Source organism: Gracilinanus agilis, chromosome 2 (genome assembly GCF_016433145.1).
Source record: "Gracilinanus agilis isolate LMUSP501 chromosome 2, AgileGrace, whole genome shotgun sequence".
Taxonomy (NCBI): Eukaryota; Metazoa; Chordata; class Mammalia; order Didelphimorphia; family Didelphidae; genus Gracilinanus; species Gracilinanus agilis.
In genome coordinates, this window is record NC_058131.1 from 509,459,213 (window position 1) to 509,484,768 (window position 25,556).

Sequence of the window (25,556 nt, forward strand, 5' to 3'; positions counted from 1 at the left end):
TTCTTCTGGTTGCTATAATAGTGAATATTATAATAGTGTATATAGTTCACTACAGAGAATTATACATAGCATTTCTCCACCTAGTAATACAGATAATTAGATCTTATTTATGCCCTTAAAGAGTCAAGCTTAAAAGACTATGAGTTTTCTTTCTTTTCCCTCTGTTTCTTATTTACCTTTTCATCTTTCTCTTGATATCTGTGGTTGAGTGTCAAACTTTCCATTTAGTCCTGGTCTCTTTTGTGCAAAAACTTGGAATTCTTCAATTTTGTTGAATGCCCATACTTTCCCCTGAAAGTATATAGTCAGTTTCGCTGGGTAGTTGATTCGTGGCTGAAGGCCCAGCTCTCTTGCCTTTCTGAATATTGTATTCCAAGCCTTGCGGTCTTTTAGCATTGAGGCTGCCAGATCCTGTGTGATCCTTATTGGTGCTCCTTGATATTTGAATTGGCTCTTTCTGGCTTCTTGTAAGATTTTTTCTTTAACTTGAAAGCTCTTCAATTTTGCTATTATATTTCTGGGTGTTGACTTTTCTGGGTCCAGTGTAGAGGGTGTTCTATGGATCCTTTCAATGTCTATATTGCCCTCTTGTTGTAGAACTTCAGGGCAATTTTGCTGAATAATTTCTTTAAGTATGGAGTCCAAGTTTCTATTAATTTCTGCCTTTTCTGGAAGACCAATGATTCTCAAGTTGTCTCTTCTAGACCGGTTTTCTTGGTCTGTCACTCTCTCATTGAGATATTTCATGTTTCCTTCTATTTTATCAGTCTTTTGACTTTGTTTTATTTGTTCTTGTTGTCTTGAGAGATCACTGGTTTCTAAATGTTCGATTCTAGCCTTTAAGGACTGGTTTTCGGCTTTAATGTTTTGGTTTTCGGCTTTAATGTTTTGGATTTCGGCTATAATTTTTTGGTTTTCCTTTTCAATCTGGTCATTTTTGGTCTTCAGTTGACTTGTCTCACTTTCCAAATGCGAGATTCTGCCTTTTAAACTGTTATTTTCTTGCCAGATTTCTTCCATCTTCCTCAGCATTTCATTTTTAAACTCTTCCATAGCTTGTGACCAGCTTTTATTTTTGGGGGGAGGTTTGGATTTTTGTTTTCCCTCCTCTGTTGTCTGGATTTTCTCTGTGTAGAAGTTGTCGAGTGTTCCAGAGTTTCTCTTGATAGTCTTTTTCTTCTGGACTTCCTTATTGCTGGCCATTGTTGGCCCCGCCCCTTCTCAGCTTTGTCTTTGCACTCAGGGTCTGCCTGGGCCTTGCAAGCTCCGGGGGTATCCGGGGTCTCCTTGTCCTCAGGGTCAGGCCTCCTGGTAGTTCCCGGTCTGCCCCTCTGCCCAAGGTTCCTTCAGCAGTCTTTGGGGCTGCTTCCACTGCCCCGCTGGGTCTGCACAGGTTCCTCACTGGAGGTCCAAGCCTGGGCTGGAGATCGTGATTCAAGCCTAGGGCACTGCCTTTGCCTGCGCAGATGCTCTTAGGGCCCTGCCTTCACCCCCCCCCCCCCCCTGCAGAAGGTAGTGAAAGTCTGTGGGCTGGAGATCTTTATTCGCACCTGAGGCGATGCCTTCAGAGCTTGGGAAAGGCCGCGTTTTAGGGGCCTTTGTCCTGGCCCGAGGCGGTGCCTTCACCCAGGTGGACGCTGGGGAAGGTCCGTGTGTGCCCCCAGCCACCTGGGGTCCCTCATCTTGCAGCACACAGGTACAGGCTCCGGGGCTGCCAGTGATTATCTGGTTGCCCCAGTCCTGTTTTCCCACTTGTGCGTTGGTGAGTTGTGCGAGGTGTGCGGTGTGGGGGTGGGGGGAGGGGCTTCTTCCTCTCGAGGTTTAGTGAGAGCTGTTTCACCCCTTTATAGCGTGGAAATGCCCTGATTCTGCGTACCTTCAATGCTGTGCCCTGTTGTGGGGTTCCTTCGTTCCTCTGGACTCGTTTTTATTTCCCCTTGAGGGGTCCTGTATGGTTTGGTCAGGAGAGATCGAGCAGCTGCTCCTTACTCTGCCACCATCTTAACCGGAAGTCCTTGTGAAAATCTTTTAAAGGACAGTTAAAGGAATTACAGCTTCACACGAGTTCTTTTGAACCACTTGTCTCACTCTTGTTATCTTCTGTCTTCCAAACATCTTTAACATTCAAGAATGCAAGGAGGGAACGAGAGAAAAACTTTGACAAATAGATCATAAAAAACAGAGGTTTTCTTCCTAAAATTCTAGCTTGTAGACACAGAAAGACCAAAACACAGATTTACAAAGACAGATATGAAACCATTGACACCGTCCCAAGTCTAACTTACTATTTCTTAGAAAAAAATTTTACTCTTTATTTCCACAATCTGAAAAAAACACACACAGAGGCACACCTAGAACAAACTAGAAACTGCAAGGAGTACTGACAGACAGCATGGCTTTGTAGCTCCCATTACTACAATAACCCTTTCTGGGGAAGGATGAAGGATGAAGAGATATGGACCATCTTGATGAGAGGAGAGAGGCTGTGGTCAAAACAGTCTTCCCTAAATATTTGCCCTGAGAGTTTTGGTAGAAGGGGAACGAGGATACAAGTGTGTATTTCTTCATGATCTCTACCATCACACCAGTCAAAAGGGGGCAGTCAATTCCTTTACTAGAAACTTTGGACCCAAATAAACAATGCAGTTTTTTTTTTTATTTTGAGATTAATTTTTTAAAAGTTTCAATTCATGGGGGCAGCTGAGTTGCTCTGTGGACTGAGAACCTCACCTAGAGACAGGAGGTCCTGGTTCAAAATTGGCCTCAGACACTTCCTAGCTGTGTGACCCTGGGCAAGTCACTAAACTCTCATTGCCTTGCCTTTACTGCTTTTCTGCCTTGGAACCAATACACTGTATCTTATTGATTCTAAGGCAGAAGGTAAGAGTTTTTTTAAAAAGTTTTTTTTTTTCAATTCAGATACTTAATTTTTATTTTAAAGCCAGCTAATTTTTAAACAATTTCATTCCGATCAAAGATTCCCCCTTTTGTGACCAATAACTACAGGGATTAATTTTATTTCCCATCATTAAGGCTATAATAAAGGATTCTTATACAGAAAAATAACAAAGTTTTCTTATCTACTGACATCTCCTAAATGATGATCTTTGTAAAGGCTACTATATTCCTTTGGTGGCTTCTCATTGCTAACCAAATTGGGAGTGACAAAAGCAATTAAACTAAGAACTCTCCCCAAGAGACAAAGTTTTCTCTTTAGTTGTGACACCAAAAATTAATTCTCTCAAAAGAAACAAACTATTCAACCTGGAAAAAATAAAATTAAAGCTTTAGCCCTCAAAATTGGAGAAGGGACACAATTTACTGCTATCTTCAGGATAGCCTAGACTGAGTTGAGGCAAAGTACCTTTTTAGGTACTATATCTCAGGCTGGATCCTGAAAGGAAAGAGAGGCATCTTCTTTCTCTTCCTATAAGCTGCCACCATTACCATCAACCTTAAAAAGGAAACTAGCAAATTTACATTGCACTAATAAATCAATCAGGCATATAGCTCTAGAGCAAAGATGTTTATTTCCATTGAGAGAATTCAAAAACATATATTTGTGCACATTTGTGTGTGTGTGTGTGTGTGTGTGTGTGTGTGTGTGTGTGTGTATGTAGTTGGATAGACCCAAGGCCCCTATAAGAGAGGTACAGGCTTATTTGATTCAGAAGGTACAGGCTTATTTAGTGTTTCAAGAAAAAGGGTAGGGGAATCTTTTAGGAATAGGTGATATGGAAAATTTCTATCCAGTCCAACAAATACACTGTCAATCTTTTGGAATGTAACAGGGTGGAACTTCGATAAGATAGAGGAAAGAATGGTCACTGTTCACAGCACGTTTACTTTTTGGCCTAGAACATTGCAAAGTTTTTTTTTTTCCAGGTGTATATCACCGTTTCATAATCTTGATGTTCCAAAGTAATTATAAATATCCCCAAACCCATTAGAAACTTGTTAACTATTGACATGACACAAAAATAAATGGAAAAGACTTTATGTAGAACAAATCAGGCAAGCACAGTCTTATTCCTTTTAGAGCTTATTTGTTCTACGTTTAAAAGAGAAGGGAAAAATCAAAATACATTCTTGTCTTTGGAGATTCATCTTAAATTAAAAGTAGCTTTATTACGTCAAAGTAGTGATAGTAAAGAGATGGAAATGTAGGAAAGTGGCGAAGTGTTGCTTAACTTAATACCTATTTGCTGTTTGATGGATTGAAGTTCACTAAGAACTTAGTAGGTAGGGAGGGAGAAGGAGAGGGAGAGAGAAAGGGAGAAGGAGAGAGAGAGCTGTGCCTTGGTCTCACCTTATAAGCAGTTTTCTCCACCTACTAGCTCTCTCACATCACATCTCAGGAACCAATTATAGTTCCTTAATTTGCCCAACACCACCCAGCGGGCAGTGCCTGTGGAATCAATTTCCTGTGGAATCAATTTCCCTGTCTTATTGGTTTCAACTTCCTTTCTCTGAGGGTTAGTCCATACTTGCACATCTCATTGGTAAATATTCAGTAAATATTCAGATCTTCAAGTCCCTACTTGATGACATCAAACCAAGCAACATAATGGGGGGGGGGGGATTCCCTTCCCACACTAGGAAATGTCTGAGGCTAGATTTGAACTCAAATCCTCCCAGTTCCAGGGCTGGCACTTTATCCAGTCTACCACCTACCTGCCTCAGTTTTGTTTATTCTATTTTAAAGCTTTATTTTGTAATTCCTTTTTTAGGTATTTACATAGGCGTGAGTTCTTCTGGATTTTGGCATGAAAATGATACCAAATGGTACAATGCGACAGAGAATATCTGCGTTGACCTGGATGAAGGTAACTATTTTGACCAAAGACTTATGGGTGGCATCACTTCTATATCCACTTCTTGATAATACCTTGGGCAAGTTTTTTCCTTCCTCTGAGGCTAAGTTTTTTCATTTGTAAAACAAGAAGTTTGAATTAATTGTTTTCTAAGTTCTAATTTAGCTCTGAGAGTCAATGAATTTGGAGCCTGAAGGATTTATGAAATCTTAAAACATGTATTGCTTTGTAAGTTATTGCTCTGTAAGGTCCCAATGGAAAAACAACAAACAAAAAACAGGAAATAAAGGACCAGAGAAATTATAGCTCCCTAAAGGCTCAATAGCAAACCAGTAAATTAGCAATAGGAACCATGAGTTTTTAATTCCCAGGATTGCCCTGTGCCAATATAACATAAGTCACATTTGCCCAAGTATTAGCTCTGCTCATCTACCTCAGGAAGAGAATGCAAAACTATGAAAATGAATTCTGTTGAACCTGATTCTTGTGAGAGTATGCTTTCAATTCATGTGAGCTTATAATGATCTCTTATTATTTTTCCTTCTTTAGACTGTGTAGTTTCTACAATTATAGAAATGATTTTAACAAACCATTTCTTAGTGATCCTCACATCAATGGGGCTTTATGTAAGTTCTGATCTTCGTTATCCAAAGGATCAGTTAAGGGTATGTATTTCATCTCTGCAGCCATACATGATGGATGATAGATGTGTTAGGTGGTGTCTCTTAGACCTTTGAGAAGGAAGCAAAGGACAAAGGGAAGAAATACAAATGTATTAAACTGTTTCTGAGTACTAGGCACTATGCTAAGTGCTGGGGTTATACATACAAGTAAAATGAAAGGTTAAGATCTTAAGCTGCTTGCATTTTAAATGCAATTTTCCTGTTTGAGTTCTGGTAACTAGGAACAGGGCTGGGAAAGGAACGAAGGGAATGAAGTCTAGTTTGGACTGCTCTACAAAATGGAGGACTTAGGAAGAACTCAATAATGAGAGAAGAGAGTAGACCTTTTATTTAGAGGGATATACCAGATTGAGAAAGCCACAGATCTTTATTAGATCTTACAGGGTAAGGAGACCCAGGTACTAAAGGAAGTTCCAGGTTAAGGAAGGTTCCACAGTAGATTCATAGTTTAGAAGTACAAAAACCAAGAACCAAGAAAAGAGAATGAAGACCAATTTGAACCCTTCTACAAAATGGAGGCCTCAGGAGAAAAATCTGTGAAGGCATATAGAAATTTCTATTTTTATGGATGGAGTCAGTGTTCTTTAGAGAATGTTCCTGCCCAATCAAAACCACTCTGGTTTCGTTTCACATCTAGAAAACTGACAAAAATGAAAAAAAGATGAGAAGAGTGAGTGTTGGAGTCATTATGGAAAAGTATTTTGCAATAGCCTAGCCATTCTAGAAAGCAATTTAGAAATGTACTGAGTGACCAAAATCTCTGTACTCTTTGAGCCCATGACCCCACTGCAAGATGTATATATACCCCAATGAAGCCAGTACTAAAAGACTCCTTCTGAGATAAAATATTTATAACAGTACTTCTTATAGCAGCAAAGAACTAGAAACAAAATATATGTCCATGGTGGCACTAGTGGAATATTGTTGCGCTGTATGAATGATGGATATGATGAACAGAGGGAAGTCTGGGAATGTTTACATAAACTAAATGAAAGTGAAGTAAGTCACACCTGGAAAACAACATACACAATGACTACCCAAAAAAAATGGAAGGAAAAACAATAAAATAATCAAAGCTACTTTTAGTGAAATTATAATGATAAAATTTGGCCCCAAAGGGAAAAAAATATGAGAAGGATCTCCCAGTTCTTCTTTATAAAGATGTAGATGCTATTGATTATGACATGTGGACTTGACAAATACATTAGCTTTACTGAACTTTACCCCCCCCACCCCTTTTTTTAGTAAGAGATAACACTGAAAGAGATAGGGCAGAAAGTTATATTAGGAAATGTAGGTGATGTAAAAGCAGAAAATACTAACAAAAATTTAAAAAAAAAAGCGGAGCATGCATACTTAAAAGGTCAAGATCTCCTTAAACAGGTAGAATTTTGAATGCTTTAATTCCAAACCTCTGGTGGTTTTGTTCTGGTAGACTCATGAGGAATACCAGTTTTATTTTCATCGTCTAGTCTGACTTCACAAAAATAGAAATTTCTATGTTTTTACAGATGTTTACTCAAAGGGTAAGAAGACAATTTGTCTCTATGACACCAAATAACAAATATATCAAACATTATTATTTCAAGAAAGAAATTTGAGTCCTACAAGGAGTAATTCAGGGATAATGTCATGGCAGAGACTAGTTTAAGGATATTGATATGATTAGCTTGGAAAAGAGAAGACTATGAGGATAAGTGATTGCTAACTGCAAAGATTTTAAGACTTGTCATATGGAAGGGGAATTAGATTAATTCTCTTTGGTCCCAGAAACTAGAAATATGAGAAAAAGTCACAAATGACCAAAAAACAAAACAAAACAAAGAGAGGAACAAAGAAAAAAAGTCTTCCTAATAAGTCAGAACTACCCTAAAGTGGAACAGACAGAACAGTAAGTTTCCAATTGAGGGCATTTTTAACTTGGAGCCTTGGTGATTGTCAAGAGTGTTTGTTGTCTTTGTTTCTGAGGTGGGGCCTTTTACTTATTTACTTAGATTGCCTTCGAGGTCCCTTCCTTTTCAGATTCTGTGATTTTTTTGGTGGTATTAATCAGGTATTTCTCATGAGGAGGATGGAGGAAAACAAAGAAGAACTTGTGATATCAAGAGTTAGAAAGTATGGGATCTGGAGTGATTGTGAATACATCCTGAGAGTTGGAAAAGAAGAATGGGGAGTGGAGGGAGACAATAAAGTGCTATAATAGAGAAGAACTGGGAAGGAGAAAGATTCCCTGAGGTATACTCAGTAGAGCAAATTTTCAATAATTTTCCTGATTGAACTTCACAGGTGATGGAATAGAATTAGAAGAAAGTGAAATTCTGTAGCATAGCTAGTTATGTCAGAAGCCAACTCCAGTGTCTGGCAAGTCTCAATTGCCAGGGAGATCATGCATTTCAATTTAAACCAACTTTGTTTCATTGTGTGTGTGTGAAGTAATTTATTTAGGAGACTTGGATCCTGCACTGTAGTGGTGATACATAGAAGTCACAGAGTCACGTGGCTTGTCTGACAGCTGGACTGCTGGGTTCCCTGTCAACATTCCGAGCATCTGCATGGCAGAGCCAATGCAACATGGCCATGGAGGGAGGAGCTCGGGAAGGAGAGTGGTCTTTTTGCTTTTACCTTTGAAGGAATGGTCTCTGGGGTTTTGTTCTCCTTGGCTTCCTTCTCAAATAAAGCCATCTCTAGCAAGGGGTGGCCTGAGCCAGCTAAATGGAGAATCAGATCTATCCTTAAAAGTTAGAAAAGCTGAGATCTCTCTCTCTCTCTCTCTCTCTCTCTGTCTCTCTGTCTCTCTCTCTGTCTCTCTCTCTCTCTCTCTCTTTCTCTCTCTTCTCTCTCTCTCTCTTCTCTCCCTCTCCCTCTCTCTTTCTCTCTCTTCTCTCTCTCTCTCTCTTCTCTCCCTCTCCCTCTCTCTTCTCTCTCTTTTCTCTCTCTCTTCTCTCCCTTTCCCTCTCTCTTCTCTCTCCTCTCTCTCTTCTCTCTCTTTTCTCTCTCTTCTCTCTCTCTTCTCTCTCCTCTCTCTCTTCTCTCTCTTTTCTCTCTCTTCTCTCTCTCTTCTCTCTCTCTCTCTTCTCTCTCTCTTTCCTCTCTCTCTCCTCTCTTTTCTCTCCTTCCCTCCCTCTATCTTCCCTTCTCTCCCTCTATCTATTCTCTCTTTTTACTAATAAATGCTTACAAATATGGTAATCTCCCGATTAATTTTTACTTATGATGCATCCTTTCACGGTCAGATTTGTATTACTATCTTTTTTTTCTCTTCTAGTTCACAAGAGTACAATTTTGTGGTTTTGACACGGTAAGATGCCATAAATTCCTGGTTCTGGAAAATGGAGTCTAGGTAGGGGAAATGGGTAGAGGAAAAGAATACATTTGAAAATTCAATTTTAAAAAGGAAAAAAAATCATAAGCCAGAAGATACAAGCATGTAATAAGTGTAAAGGGTTATTTGTAAGATAAGGGATCACCAATTGCAAGCAACTTGAGAAAAACCTTATAGAACAGGTGGGCGTTTACCTGAAGTTTTAAAGCACTGCTATGATTTACATCAGTCAGAAGGAAAGTCAAGAGCATTTTGGGTATGGGGAATATTATTAGAAAATCAGCAGGAATGAACAACCATGAGAAATTTAGGGAACATGAAGGTAAGTCTGGATACTCCTGACAGGTTGAAGAGGATGGATAATAATAATAATGATGATGGGATAATAATAGCTAGTATTTTTATAGCACTTAAAGTAAAGTACTTTACATTTATCTGACTTGACATTTCTAAAACCCTGTGAGGTAGGGCAATAATTATCTTTATTTTACATATGAGGAATTTGAGGCTGAGAAGTAACTTCCCAGGGTCCCACAGTTAGCAAAAGTTTACAGCAAGATTTTAATTCATGTTCTGATTTCAGGTATTGTGTACTATATATGGCTGTCTCTTATCCTTAGCTGAAGCCTATATTACCTGATCTGATGTGTAATGTAGTTACAACATGAAGAAAACCATATTTGAGAAATATTAGTTTGATAAGTATATTTTGGAAAGTGAATTTTCTGGGAAGCCAAGCTTTGAGAGAATTTCAAGAAGGGAGATGGCCAGTAGCATCAAATGCTGCACAATGAGCATAAGGTCAGAGGAAAGGGTTACTGGTTTTGGACAACTGCTCTAGTCGTTCTCTGCAACTACCTAAGTGTGTAATTTTGATGAAGTTATTTAACCTCTCCAGGTTATTGATCTGTAAAGTGAGGCTGGGATAGGATGACCTTAAAAGTAAACTCCTAACTCTATCTGGGATTCTATAAGACTTAAAGGGACAGCGAAGTGGTTTCAAGAATAGCAGCCCTGGAGTCAGGAAGACTCATCTTTCTGAGTTCAAATCTGGCCTGGGACAGCTACTAGCTTTGTGGCCCTAGGCAAGTCACTTATCCCTGTTTACCTCAGTTTTATCATCTGTCAAATGAGCTGGAAAAGGAAACAGCAAACCACTGCAGTATCTTTGTGAAGAAAATCCCAAATGTGTTCATGAAGAGTCAGACACAGATAAAACAATAAACAGCAATAAAAGAAGCCAAAAGTTCTTTCTTCTTCTTTTTTTTTTCTTCTTGAAGTGGCAAAATCTAGATAGCAAAGAATTTCTGTCAATAATACCTGGTGAGGCAATGAAGGCAGGAGTAGAACATCTTCTTTTTTTAACTTTAGCAGAAAATTTCTATAAAATAGACAATAATCTTTGTTTCTTTACATAAACAATAAAAGAAGGGTTCCCATAAAATGAAATTTCTGCATCAACAGAAACAATTCTAATAGGAACAATTTTCCTAATTAAATACTACAGCCTTTTTCTTTGTTCTTTTTGATGCAAGCATCTCTGGTATTAAAAAGATGACTTGCTCTTTTTTTAATTTTAAATTTAGTTTTTAGTTCCAAATTCTCTCCCTTTCTCTTTTTTCCCTATATTAAGAAAGCAAGAAAAACAAAACCACTTCATATGGGTGGTCATGCAAATGAATATCTGCATTGGATATGTCCAGAAAAAAACAAAAAGGAAAAAATAGGAAAAGAAGAAAGTAAGTTTTAGGTTGTACTCCAAGTCTAGCAGGTTTCTCTATCTGCAATTAATCTAACATATCTCTTCATGAAGTCTTTGACACTGTGGTTGATCATTGTACTGATCAGAGTTATTAAGTCTTTTGAAGTAAACAGTCTTTATAATATTGATGTTGACTCAGTTATTTTTCTGTTGTGTCTTACTCTTCATGACCCCATCTGAAATTTCATTGGCAAAGATCCTGGAGTGATTTGTCATATCCTTCTCGAACTCATTGTACAGATGATGAAACCGAGGCAAACAGAGTTAAATGATTTGCCCAGGGTCACTTCTTAAGTGTCTGAGGCCAGATATAAAATCAGGAAAATGACTCATCAAATAATACATAGGGAGATATTTATATTATGTATGCTACTTATATATGGCTTACATATACACATATATACCCATACACTCAAACACATGCATGATTTGATTCATACTACTCAATTATATGGGAGGCTATGATAATATGATTGTCCCCTTTATACATATGAAGAAACTAATGCTCAAGATGTTTAAGGGATATGCTGAAGTATTTATAAGTGATAGAGCTATTACTTCAACCCACATCTTCTAACTCTAAATATAGCCTGTTTCCATAATGGAGTATGTGTTTATATAGCTGCTATGAAATAGAGCATAATATCACTTGTCCTAAAGGATGTGTAAGGGGCTATGACAATTGAAGATGGGGAAGATTACTTTCATTGGATGGAATCCAAAGAGGCATGGGACAAAAGGATGTGTGAAGGTTTTATAGCCAGGTAACCTTGGTTTGAATATAATACTCACGGTTTGGATATTATACTGTGAGGCCTTAGGCAAGCTACTCAATTTTCCTCATTCCTTTTTTCATGTATAAAATATAGATGATAATTATATTATCTAAAAGGGCTATTATAAGGAACATTAAGGAGCAGAAGAAATCTAAGTAATTTTTATTCGTAGTGGAGCAAAAAAAAAAGAATTATTTCAGATATTCTTCTTAAGGCATTTTGATACAGTTCTGAACTGATACTAATTTCAAACTAGTCCTGGGATCCACAAAAGTGCATTGCACTTGAGAAATGTAGGAAGGGGGTGTCCATACTTTAAAGAAACTAAGGAACAAAAAAGATTCATTCAGCCAGTTTTCAGTTAGACATGGAATAACAGTAGATTTTTAGCAGCCTCAAGAAAATGTTTAGGCATGGGTCATCTTCCAAACCTGTCTTACTAATTTCATATCTTTCTATAATTTTTTATTTCATCTTTTCCATATTCTATACCTTTTTTCTTTTCTGTATATGTTTTGCCTCTATCCACTCCAGTTCTTCAACTACAAATCTTTAGAGGATTTTATTTATTTATCTATTTATTTATTGGAGTTATTTTTAATTTAAATTTACTTTTTTTAAGAATATTTTCTATGGTTCCATGATTCATGTTCTTTCTCTTCCCCCAACCTTCCCCTCCTTTCCCCCTCCATCCTTTCCACCCCCCCCCCCGGTAGCTGAAGCGCAATTCCACTGGATTTTACATGTATCATTGATCAAGACCTATTTCTATATTATTGATAGTTGTCCTGGGGTGGTCGATTAGAGTCTGCATCCCAAGTCATATCCCCATCAACCCATGTGTTCAAGCAGTTGTTTTTCTTCTGAGTTTTTTAGAGGATTTTAAAAAGAAAGTTATAGGTTTTCTTCTCTCTTAAATCTATCTTGTAGCTGCTAGATATGTTCTCTTTTTATTTTCAACAGGCAGATTTTCTTATAGCAAAACTTTGGTATAATGAAAGATGTCTAGCTAATAAAGAAAACTTTGAAGGTAAATCTATCAAATATATTTGTATTCACATTACAATCTAAGTAAAAATAAAGTTCGCTGTAATGATGTATTGTTGTGCTTGAGCTTATTGACAAAATCTTCTATATATTGAAGCATATTCATTAATCAGTAAATATTATGGTATTTCTGAAATGTAAAAATAAAACCTCAACTTCATTAACTACTTGAACCCTATGACCTTTGGAATGTAGATTATGCCTATAATTTCTGTTATTTTCTACTTTATAGATGATTACCTTGCTATCACTTTTGAAAAAAGTAGGAGCATAACTCAGGTAAACTGACTTAAAAGACGGCAAGAAATTTGGTTGTGAATGCTTTCTAAAATGTAGCTAACACCTAATGGATAAAAATGTAAGTCTTCCTGACTAGAAAGCTTATCATTCTTTGTTCATAATTATAAAAATTTTGCTCTAATTAAGAATGTATCAAGAAGTAATAAGCTACTTCCTAGATCAAACTTTCCATAATTGAGACTCCTTGGGCTTACTTCATATTTGCAAAAATAGGCTTAATAATTATATAGACCCATGTTTTCGAAGTCAAACCGGGACACAAAAGAACAATATTGTATTTTATAGACCAATAAGCCTGGTGACACCAAATAGGGCATCTCTAACTTTTATTTCCTTTTTTTGGTAGACAGATACTTGTTTCTATAGTAAAGATCCATTTAAAAGCTGGAAAGGTTGCATACCCAATGCTAAAAGAGCTAGAAGCAGAAGAATTTCCATTCGACTGGTGTCATTTCTTATTGACCAAGAAATGGATACTGCAGTCTACCTTTTAAGAGACAAGGTATGTTCTGTAATCTCAAGGTGATTTCTTTTTTCTCTGGGCAAATCTCTTAGCAATGAAAATTTGTAAAATGATTTCCAAGTTTGAGCTTGTACTTCTTGGCAATATTACATAGTTGAATCATAATTGCAAAATTGCCATTGCAGAATTAAGATGAATAATCCAGCACACGGTACACTTTTAGATATTCCCCAATGGAATCAGAACTTTCGAATCTAGTAGAACCCATTCCTAATATTTTATCTAGCTAGACTTTCCTTGCCAAAGGTCTCATGCAACCTCTCCTGGAATTCACTCTCCACCAAGATAGACCACTCAAATTTGGTGGAGTTTAATTGTTAGGAGACATAGCTAGATGGCCCAGTGGATAGAGTATCAGGTCTGGAGTCAAGAAGACTTTAATTCCAAACACACTTCAGGTACTTACTGGATATTTAACCCTGCAAAAGTCATTTGACTCAGCTTGCCTTGGTTTTCCCATCTGTAAAATGAGCCAGAGAAGCAAATGGCAAACCTCTTTAGTATCTTTGCCAAGAAAATCCTAAATGGGGTCATGAAAAGTCAAACACAACTGAAATGACTCAACTATAATAGTTGTTAGGAGGATTTTTTCCCCTTAGATCACACCTCAACCTATTTCCTTGTAATTTCTACACACTGATCTAATTTGTTGTTTTTAAGACCAAGAAAAAAAACAAATCTAGCTCTTCTACAATTTTAAGACAGCAATATCTCTCAATTAAATTTTCTTTTTACCAAGCTAAATCTGTGAAGTTCCTTCAACTAATGCCATATGAATATCAATGGCAAAAGAGTGAAAATAAATGCAGTGTACCATACTCATAGACCTCTTCCTTTTGCAAAAGAATGGAATATGAAGGTCTAATCATTCCTCTGTTTAGGGGCCAGGCTTTTCCTTTGTAATGCTGCAATATTCACTTTTTTATTGTATCATGGGTTTTCTTTTCATTTACATTATTGTTGTCATTAGCTCATTTAAAAAAAAGTCAAATTCAGGACTTTCCCTTTCTCTCTCTTAAGATTTCAGCTAAATCATTTCCTACACTTTTGAGATTTCTTTGGGATTCTGAATTCATCATCCAACATATTAGTTACTGCTCTTGGTTTTCTGTCATTGGTGACTTGACAAGAATTCTATGTATGTTTTTGTCCAAATCATTAATGAAAATGTTGAGAAGAAAAAGACCAGATTCCTAGGACACTTCACTAGAAATCTCCCTTCAGTCTTCATTAATCCTTAGTGATTTTGTAGTGGAAAGAATGCAGGAATTGTAGTCAGACTATATCTGAAATTGAATCTCGGTTCTAACATTTGATGATTGAAGAAAATCATGTTACTTCTTTGACCTTAAATTCCTCATCAAAATGAGAACAACAGAAAAAGCAATACACAACCTCATAGGGTTTTTGTAATAAAATCTTTTTTAAATATTATAGCTCTTTATAGTTGTAGCAAGGAGATCAAAGTTTGAATCTCCTTCAGTTCCTCATTTGTGTCACCAAGGGCAAACACTTAAATTTTTTGAGTGGCAGTCTCCTCATCTATAAAGAAAGGAATAATGTTCATAACACCAGTCATTGTGAGTTATTGGATAAAGTTCTCTTTCCAATATCATCATTATCATCATCATCGTCACCATCATCATCGTCATCATCATCACCACCACTGCCATCTCATTTTTTCTCCAATAGGATTCAGATAGAAATCATCTGGAGACAAGTCACTATCCTGCTATTCTTTAATATATTCCACTTTATGCATTGTTGCATAGGTGGATAACATAAACTGCATTTTGTAGAAACATTATAATATAAGTTCATCCCCTAGAGACTCATTGAAAGGATCCTCAGTAAAACTCTGTTAACAAATGGGAAAACAACTCATTCCTCCAGGATTTTGATCTCCTTTGCCTAGGCTTCCACCCATTAAAAGCTTTGTTTTATATTGATTAGAGATGAGGAGTTCTTGGAATAGTGACATATTTTTAGAAATCTATCTATGTTATGCCTGGGAAGAATAATTATAAGCTTTATTTGTGACACTAGTCTGGTTCTAGTTCCATTTATTGGTTAAATACCACAGGATATTTTCAGCTATATCAGTATCCCTCCACTAAAATTCCATTTATGCCTCATTATAGCATGGCATTGACCCTGCCCCATCCAAGGTGAGGTGTGACAGCAGAGCATGTGCTTGGAAAGGGGCCTCATATGTATAACATTCAAGGAGAATTCTAGCTCAATTTGGAGTGGCTCATCATCAGAAGGTAGCTAGGCGGAGGGGAAGTGTTTAGCTATAACAACTTACAAACACTATCTATCTAAAACACTGAGTATATATTTTCACAATTATCATATTTTCATTTTATTATCATCTTCTGTAGATGTCTTCTATTTCTGATTATATGCATGTTTTCATATCATTCCAATCAAGCAATCCATCAGTAAACATTTATTAAGGACCTGCTGTGTGCCCAGAAGATAACTGGTTCAGTATAAAGAGCACCAGGACCTGGAGTCAGGAAGATCTGAATTCAAATCCATCCTCAGATACTTACTAGCTTTGTAATCCTGGGCAAGTCACTTAACTTCTATTTGCTTCTGTTCCTCATCTGTCAAATGAGACACACAATGGTGAAGGAAATGGCATACCATTTCAGTGTCTTTATGAAGAAAACCTCATGGGCAATTCAATGAGGCCTCAAAGAGTGTGGCATGATTGAATGACTAAAAACAACAATGTGCCAGGCATTATGCTAAGTGCTGGCAAACCCACCAGTTCCAAACCTATCTGAATCTACTTTAATTCAGTGCATATCTATCTGTCTTATTCACAAGGACATGGAAAACTGTCAAATAATTTCATGAAATAAAAATATTCTTTACCCAGGTTATTCCTCTGATTTTGCAACTTTGTCAAAAAAGCCTGTGAGCATTATCTAGCATAATTTGTTCTTGTTAAACCTATGCTGGCTCGCAGTGACCACCACTTGTCTTTTTAGGCACTCATAAAAGTGTCACAAAAAGATTAGGACAATTGAGAGGGAAAAAAAATCCCAAATATTAGAATCATCCTGGAGGACCAGAGTCCAGTCTACCAAGTGGCACTAAAGGGGGAAGAAAAAAATTCAGGAGTGACCAAGCTAAAATGGTTTATGGCCTGCAAAGATAGCTCAGAAAAGGACTCCATTTTTTATGGCCATCATCATCATCAAGACCTTATTGTTGTCTAATTACAATAATACAACTAATTTATAGCAAGGAAAAAGGGAGAATGAATCAAAATGTTATAAAAAATCTCCATGATTTTTGCATATTTTTTGTTTTGTAGAAACAATGTTACGTTGCTGTGAGGGGTTTGGCCAAAGGAGAACCAAAGCTGAGAATGAAATTTCCCAATTTTATGTTTCCTCAAACTTTTTATCCTGCTACTGGAATGGCTTTCCATCCTAGGAGTCACTTTCTGTATGTTTATGGCAATCAGGTAGGTGCCCATCAAATATCCTTGGGCTGAGTTTTCTCAGTGTTTTCTGAAGTGGAAGTGTTTTCTGCACTTCATTCCTTCCTTCACTAAATCAATTATGGGTACTTTTGGAAAGCTTCCTGGAGAAATGAAAAGTCAGAGCTTGTTATCTGGATTCCCCTCATACCTTACAATGCATCACTCCTCACAAAAGTCCCAACATATGTAGGTGCAAACTTTCCCCAAGATAGAACCCCTGTGGTTGGTACAAATTAGAATAAAATCTCCTAGTTTTTATCTTCCTTCCTGGAAGCACCTAGGAGGGACTGGGGTTTTAGAGAAACGTCAGCCACATTCTACCCTTGCCAATTGGGATTTGGGGTTCTAATATAGCCTCCATTTTTACTTATTTATTTTTAAATAAAAAAAAGTTTTTATTTTATTTTTTTTTGCTGCAGCTTCTATTAAAAGGAAAAACAGTGTCTGACAATGTCACCAAATGGAGGATATCGTTTCAGCATCCCACATAGACATTTATTACCATTTTTTACATAGATACATGTACACACAAGGGATTAAGTGATTAAAATGTTAAAATAATAATGTTAATTCAGCCACTACTAGTTCATAATTTCTTAAAGCTATTGACTGCATAAACAAATGAACAATACATTTGTTAATTGTTTACTATGTGTGTAAAATACTGTACTAAGTGTTGACAATACAAATAGAAAAATTGGAACAATCCCTGCTTTCCAAGAGTTTGTATTTTATTGAGGAAAACAATACAATTAGATATTAACCACATCCAGTTGAAAGGTTCTATAGTTTTTAAGATGAAATGGCTAAAACAGATCATAATACATCTTTTAAAATGTTAATTTACACTAATAAATTCACATTTGGTTTTTTAAAAATTGTATATCATTTGATAATGCCAAGGACTTTGTTGTTAAAAACTTTATTTTTTGGTTCTTCACTTGCCAGGCTGTAGGCCAGGCTATGAGCTAGGCTATGATTGTTGCGAAGGCTGTGGCTTCAATACTTGCAGATGCAGTTTAAATCATCAAGGAATTGCTTCCCAAGATGATAGCTGAGCTAGGTTGAAATTAAAATTGGTAATCTGGGATTGGTAATAAGAATTGCCATTCTTAGAGTTCTTGGACTTATGTGTTTATTGGTGCCAGTTGGGAAGTGGTCATTGTTGATGTTGGTGAGGAGTTGTTTGAGGAGTATACTACTATTTCCAGGATTCCTGGGTTTAGAGATGTGGGATGTCTCCATTGGTCTTTGAAAGGATTTGGTAGTGGTGGTTTGACTTGCCAGATACATGTCAATAAGGAAATTGAAATTTAGTAATTTAATAATTGGTTCTACTAATTAACAATTACCCAATAATAAATTCTACTCTATAATCAACCCTATTCCCCATTTTGTCAAACTCCATTTCTCATTTAAGTTAAAAAGTGTGGTCTCAGTTCAAAGGAAAGATGTGGTGGAATGATATTGTTATTCCTTTGCAATTAGCCCCTGAGATATCTGTTTTGTTTGCTGGTAAATAGAAATCAATTTAGGCTGAGTCATTCCCCATAGGACAGTTCTTCTTCCCTTCTGTCTTCTTATAAAATTAGGATGGTTTGATTTACCCCAAGGTAATGACTAACTGGGTGGTCCTAATGGGGGGGGGTGTATCTGACTTTCTAGATTACTAATCTTTCTAGATTACTAGTCAAGATTACTAAATATTCCCAAATTGTCAGAGGGGTATGGTCATACACTTTCTCCAGGTGTAGCCAATTGTGACATTCCCAAACCATCTATAATTCTTCCTTTCTTGCATCTCAATAAAAAGGGATTTTTTCCCCATCCCTTCCATTTTGGTCACTGACCACCTAAGGAGGCCAGTCTAACCCACTTTACTATAAACACCACTGTTAACAAACTATTATCTTGCTCAGAGAGAATGTGGTAGTGTGCCTTTTTTGCATCTAGCCATACCACCAACTCTCTTTCCAGGGTATCTCACTGTTTTAGCTAGGCTGGCTTACCTTAAGCCTTGTGAGTTGTAGTTGGTCTACAATTGTTGGGGGTATCTGGACCCATCTCCACAGGGATTGCTCCTTTTAATGATGGTTACAAAGACCAGGCTTGAAGCTGTATTGGGTATCTAGTGGACATTATTATTTCTAGGACTCTTGAGTTTAGGATCTTGGACTTATCTCCACTAGGGTCTGAAGAAAGGTCATGGTAGTAACTTGGTTCATCTGATACATGCCACTTCCTTTATCATCTTCCTGGTGCCTTGTTGCTTTAACTAGACTGGAAGCTTGCCACCTAGACAGCAGCTAATTGGTGATATTAAATATTAATATCAAAAGACTTTTGAGTCCCATTGCTCTCTCTCTGTATATGTGCACGTGCAAAATTAAGCCAAAATTATTATAGTACATTATTGTATTAATAGTATAAATTGTTAACCTATTTCTGCTTCCCTCATGCTATTGCACAAAAATAATTAGAAGAGATAACAGGGAAGTTACATTATACTTAAAAGCATCATAGACAGAGAAGCAATATCAGTACTAAATATTTGTGGACTAAATGGCATAGTATTGTTAACTGGGAAGAAACACAGAACTATTAAATAGTCAGAAAATTGAGTCTTTAATTAAGGAAAGGGATACAGTGCTAAATTAGGCCTCCACACAAAGCTGCATGCCACATACACCCTGTCCCCTCGGAACGCCAACCATGCTAGATTGGACAGTTCCAAGGAGCCATTAAAAGTTGGGAAGCTTAAATACCTTTCTAGGGGAACATGGGGATATTTGGAACTATGTCCAAAGGACAATAAAACTGAACATATCCTTTGATCCAGCAATACCATTAGTAGGTCTGTATCCCAAAGAGATTAAAGAGAGGGGAAAAGAACCTACCTCTACAAAAATATTTTTGTGGTGGCAAAGAATTGGAAACTGAAGGGATATTCATCAATTGGAGAATGATTTTAAATGATTGTTTTAGAATACTATTGTGTCATAAGAAATGACAAGATGATCACAAAAAATCTTTGGAAAGACATATAAAGTGATACAAAGTGAAATGAGCATAACTAGGAGAGCATTTATAGAGTAACAACAACATGGTGATTTGCTATGAATGATTTAATAAATATCAACAAGAATCCAGGACAACTCCATCATGAAAAAGGATATCCATTGCATAGACAGAACAGATGGAGTCAAATGCACATTGAAGCATGATATTCTTCACTTTATTTCCTCCATGAATTTTTATCTATTGTAAGCAAAATGTGTCTTCTTTCACAACATGATGAACATGGAAGTAGGTATTCTATGATAACATGTGTACAACCTACATTATATTATCTACCTTTTGGGGAGGGAGGAGGGGTGAGAAGGAAGGGGAGAATATGGATTACAAAATGCCATAAAATGAATATTTAAAATTGTAATGTCATGGAATTTGGAAAAAATTAAAAATTAAAAAAATGAAGTAACAGAACTGATCATGGAACTGATTGGTTTAAGATCAGAAAAAGAGTACAATAACACTTTATATTATTATCTTATTTATTTAACTAATGTGCAGAGTATATAATATAAAAAGACAAGCTGGAAGAACCAAAAGCTAGAATTAAGGTTGCTGGGTGAAATATCAACAATCTCAGATGTGCAGACAATAATACTCTGATGGCTGGAAGTGAAGATTTAGGAAGGCTCTTGGAGAGAGTGAAAGAGGAGAGTATAAAAGCTGGCTTGAAGATTAACATAACCACCTCCCTCACCCCCCAGCCCCAGATCATAGTACTTGATCTATCATTTCCTGAGAGATAGAGGGAGAAGAATTGGAAACAGTGTCAGGATTGGGCTCAAAGATCACTGTAGACATTGATTGTAGCAATGAAATTAAAAGACATTTGTTTTTTGGAAGGAAAGCTATGGCAAATCTTGACAGCATACTAAAAAGCAGAGACATTTTTCATTCTGGCAAAGGTCTATAGCAGTGGTTCCCAAACTTTTTTGGCCTACCACCCCCTTTCAAGAAAAAAACATTACTTAGCTTCTCTGGAAATTAATTTTTAAAAATGTTAATAGCAATTAATAGGAAAGATAAATGCACCTGTGGCCATCACTGCTTATCTGGATCGCTGCAGCACCCACCAGGGGGTGGTGGTACCCACTTTGGGAATCACTGGTCTATAGAGTCAAAATGATATTTCTTCCTCTAGCAACATATAGCTGTCAGTGTTGGACTATAAGGAAAGCCGAGTGCCATAGTTGGAGCTTTGGAATTGTGCTGCTAGATATAAGACATTTGATATACCTTTGGATAGAAAGGAAATCAAATCAGTCAGTGCTTAAAGAAATTATTCGTTGAATGGTCAAAGATGGAAGCTGAAGCTTAAATACTTTGACCACAGATTGAGAAGTCAGGACTCATTGGAAAAGACCTTGATGTTGGGGAAGATTGCAGGCAAAAGGAAAAAGGGACAGGCTAGATAGTATTATGGAAAAATGAACACAAACTTGGATAAAACTTAGGGGACAGTGAGGATAGAAGGATCTAGCATGCTATGTTCAACAGGGATATAAAGAATCAGCCATGACAGAATAATTGAACAACAACAACCAAATATTTATTTCATAGGAGAGGTTTTTGGGGAAATTTGGTACTTTGGATCATTTGTTCTACTAGGCTTTAGGGATGAAAAAAAGATTTTACTATTGCCCAAATCTGGAATCAAACCTGTCATCTTGGTATCATTAATACACATTTCTGACTGGTGATATTTTCTTGAAAACTTTGTGCATATAATTTTCATCCTATTTCCTCTTTAACTCACAAAGTCAGAAATGCATTTTGATATTTAAAATTCATTCCCTTAGCAAAATTTATTTAATGATACTAGGTGGATATAATGTGATTCTACCTGTTGAAAAACCTGTAAGTATATGAAAATAGAGCATAGTATATCTGCACAAGTATTTGGGAAAAGCAAAATATGGAGTTGATGAATTTTATTGGAAAATAGACCACAATTATATTTCCATCATACAGAAAAGCTTTGCCATGCACTTTCCTTATGATTATCTAGTGCAGTGATGGGCAAACTACAGCTGAGGCCCCCTGAAATATTCTATCCAGCCAGGCAACATTATTCCTAGTCTGACAAATACAATGAGTAGGATACAATACAATGAAATTTTGAAAGAGTTGCCTTAGGAACTGACAGATGAGCATTTCCTTTCCTTTGGCCCCCTCTTTAAAAAGTTTGCTCATCACTCATCTAGTGTATTTGCCTACTGTATTCCTCTACACTTGGAATGCATTTCCTTCTTCTCCGTGTTTCTGAATAGTCTCAGTTCAGGTACCATCTCCTCCATGATACTTTCTCTAAGTCTTCCATTTGTTGGTTCTTTAACTCCCTTTTCAAGTTATCTTGTATTTATTTCTCTGAGTCTGTGTCGTATTCCATAATAAGCTACCTGATGGATGGAAGGATTCTCATTTTTTTCCTGTATATACTTAGTGTCTCTCCTATTTACACCAGACATTTTTTTTCATCAGTGCAGAGAGCTCCTGGAGAGGAGTTTCTGCTGCTAGTGTAGATTTCCACCTGTTCCACATCCAATAGTCTTTCACATGATTGTCACTTAAAAATATTTGTTTAATTGAATTGAATCTTGTAGTACATTTATAATGAAAATTATCCCAATTCAGAAAATAATGGTTCTTCATTTGTTGTCTTTTCTCTCTAGGTCTGGCTTTCATATGATGGAGGTAACAGTTTTGAGATAGTGGCCAATTTTGAGAATGAAATCATAATGTGGAGCTACCATAGTTTCCATACTTCATCTATTATCTTTCTTTCTAATTCTACAACATTATATTATTCTAAGGCAGGTGAGACATTTATATATAATAGTGGAAAGACGAAGCACATGCTAAAAGTCAAATATGTTAAATATCAAATCAAACATTATTAACTCTCTAAATCTAAAATACTTCTTCAAAACCTAAATGTCATTCCTATGTTCAACTAACATTTTTCTTTGTAGCCAAATTATAAAACGATTTGTTTTTCTTTTGTTTTGAATGTCTTAAATGTATTGGTTCAGCTCTAATCCTTCTATGATACACTCAACATGACATGGAAGTGATCCCATGTTCTTGAAGATCACAGCAGCTGAATACATGGCATGTCCTATTAAACTGAAAAGGTTTCTGGTAATAGGATTATATATGTCTTTGGAGGAACAGCTTAATTTATAAAGACTGATTCTGGAAATGTTGGTCAACAAGTGATACATATTTTCAGTTGTAGCAACTCACTATTTAAAAAAATAATATATTTATTTATTTAGAATATTTTCCCACAGTTACATTATTCATGCTTTTTCCTATCCCTCTTCCCTCCCCCCTCCTATGACTGACAAACAATTCCACTGGGTTTTACATGCATCATTGTTCAAAACCTATTCCCATGTTATTTATATTTGCAGTAGAGTGATCTTTTAACATCAAAACCTCAATCATACCCCTATCTAACTACATGATCAATCTTTTGTTTTTCTTCTGCATTTCTGTTTCCACAATTCTCTCTATGGATGTGGATAGCATTTTTTCTCCCAAGTCCTCTGGATTGTCCTGGGTTGTTGCATTGCTGTTAGAAGAGAAGTCCATTACATTTGATTGTACCCAGTATATCAGTCACTGTGTACAATGTTCTCCTGGTTCTGCTCCTTTGCTTTGCATCAATTCTTGGAGGTTTTTCCAGTTTATATAAAGATCCTCCAGTTCATTATTCCTTTCCACACAATGGTATTCCATCACTATCATAAGCTACAATTTGTTCAGCCATTCCCCAATTGATGGACACCCCACCCCCATTTTCCAATTTTTTGTCACCACAAAAAGCTCAGCTATAATATTTTTGTACAAGTGTTTTTCCTTATTATCTCTTTGGGGGTACAAACCCAGCAGTGGTATGGCTGAATCAAAGGTCAGTCAATCATTTAAAGCCCTTTGGGCATAGTTTCAAATTGCCCTCCAGAATGGTTGGAACAATTCACGACTCCACCAGCAGTGTATTAGTATCCCAATTTTGCCACATCTCCTCCAACATATATCACTTTCCTTTGTTGTCATATTGGCCAGTCTGCTAAGTGTGAGATGGTATCTCAGAGTTGTTTTAATTTGCATTTTTCTAATCAGAAGGGGTTTAGAACACTTTTTTTCATGTGCTTATTGATAGTTTTGATTTCATCATATGAAAACTGCCTATTAATGTCCCTTGACCATTTGTTGAATGAGGAATGGCTTGATTTTTTTCTAAATTTGACTTCGTTCCTTATATATCTGGGAAATTAAACCTTTGTCAGAGAGTTTTGTTTTAAAAATTTGTTCTCAGTTTGTTGCTTTTCCTTCTAATTTTGGCTGCATTGGTTTTATATAAAACCTTTTTAATTTGATATAATCAAAGTCATCCATTTTACATTTTGAAATGTTCTCTATCTCTTCCTTGTTCTTATATTCCTTCCTTTCCCACAGATCTGACAGGTATACTATTTACCTAATTTATTCATGATTTCACTCTTTATTTTTAAGTCATTTACCCATTTTGAATGGACCTTGGTATAGATTGTAAGATTTCCCAGCAGTTTTTTTTTTTCACAATTATATAGAGTTTTTATTTCTTCATTGCAAAACTGTTCATATCTTTTTAAATTTTATTAATTAGGGAATGGGTCATATTCTTAAATTTTTGATGAAGTCATCTGTATATTTTAGATATGATACTTCTCTCTGAGAAAGTCTATAAAATACACCCAGCTTATTGCGTCTTTTGTATCTTAGCTACATTAGTTTTATTTGTACAAATCTTTTCAATTTAAAGTATCCAAAATTACCCACTTTATATTTCACAATGTTTTCTATCTCTTGTTTATTTCTAAATTATTCTTCTGTGCATAAATTAGAGAGGTAATATGTTTCCTGTTCTTTTAATTAGTTTATTTATTTATTTTTATTTTTTTTAACATTTATTAATATACATTTTTAACATGGTTGCCTGATTCATACTCCTCTTATCCCCTTCACACCCCCCCCCGCACTCCCCCGACCCATGGCCAGTGCGCGTTTCCACTAGTTTTGTCATGTGTCCTTGATCAAGACCAATTTCCAAATTGTTGGTGGTTGCATTGATGTGGTAGTTTTGAGTCCACACCCTCAATCACGTCCACCCTGACCCATGCTTTCAAGCAGTTGTTTTTCTTATATGTTTCCTCTCCTGCAGTCCTTCCTCTGAATGTGGGTAGCATCTTTACCATAAATCCTTCGGAATTGTCCTGGGTCATTGTATTGCTGCTGGTACAGAGGTCCATTACATTCAATTTTACCACAGTATATCAGTCTCTGTGTACAGTGTTCTTCTGGCTCTGCTCCTTTCACTCTGCATCAGTTCCTGGAGGTCTCTCCAGTTCGCCTGGAACTCCTCCACTTTATTATTCCTTTTAGCACAATAGTATTCCATCACCCGCATATACCACAGTTTGTTCAGCCATTCCCCAATTGAAGGACATACCCTCCTTTTCCAATTTGTTGCCACCACAAAAAGCGCAGCTATAAATATTTTCATACAAGTCTGTTTATCTATGATCTCTTTGGGGTACAAACCCAGCAATGGTATGGCTGGATCAAAGGGCAGGCATTCTTTTATAACCCTTTGAGCATGGTTCCAAATTGCCAGCCAGAATGGCTGGATCAGTTCACAGCTCCAGCAGCAATGCATTAATGTCCCAATTTTGCCACATCCCTCCAGCATTCATTACTCTCCCCTTCT

At 36.6% G+C, this 25,556-nt stretch overlaps 1 protein-coding gene across 1 annotated transcript in view; it reads left to right on the top strand.

The window, feature by feature from the left end:
* The window catches only part of LOC123234049 (cation channel sperm-associated protein subunit beta-like), a 218,449-nt gene that overhangs the window by 69,059 nt on the left and 123,834 nt on the right, over nt 1–25,556 (top strand). The window contains exons 7-14 of the mRNA XM_044660000.1: nt 4,731–4,826; nt 5,364–5,479; nt 8,763–8,795; nt 12,321–12,387; nt 12,637–12,683; nt 13,051–13,206; nt 16,559–16,711; nt 22,474–22,618. Coding sequence (XP_044515935.1) covers nt 4,731–4,826; nt 5,364–5,479; nt 8,763–8,795; nt 12,321–12,387; nt 12,637–12,683; nt 13,051–13,206; nt 16,559–16,711; nt 22,474–22,618 — 813 coding nt within the window. The remainder of the gene's footprint in view (nt 1–4,730; nt 4,827–5,363; nt 5,480–8,762; nt 8,796–12,320; nt 12,388–12,636; nt 12,684–13,050; nt 13,207–16,558; nt 16,712–22,473; nt 22,619–25,556) is intronic.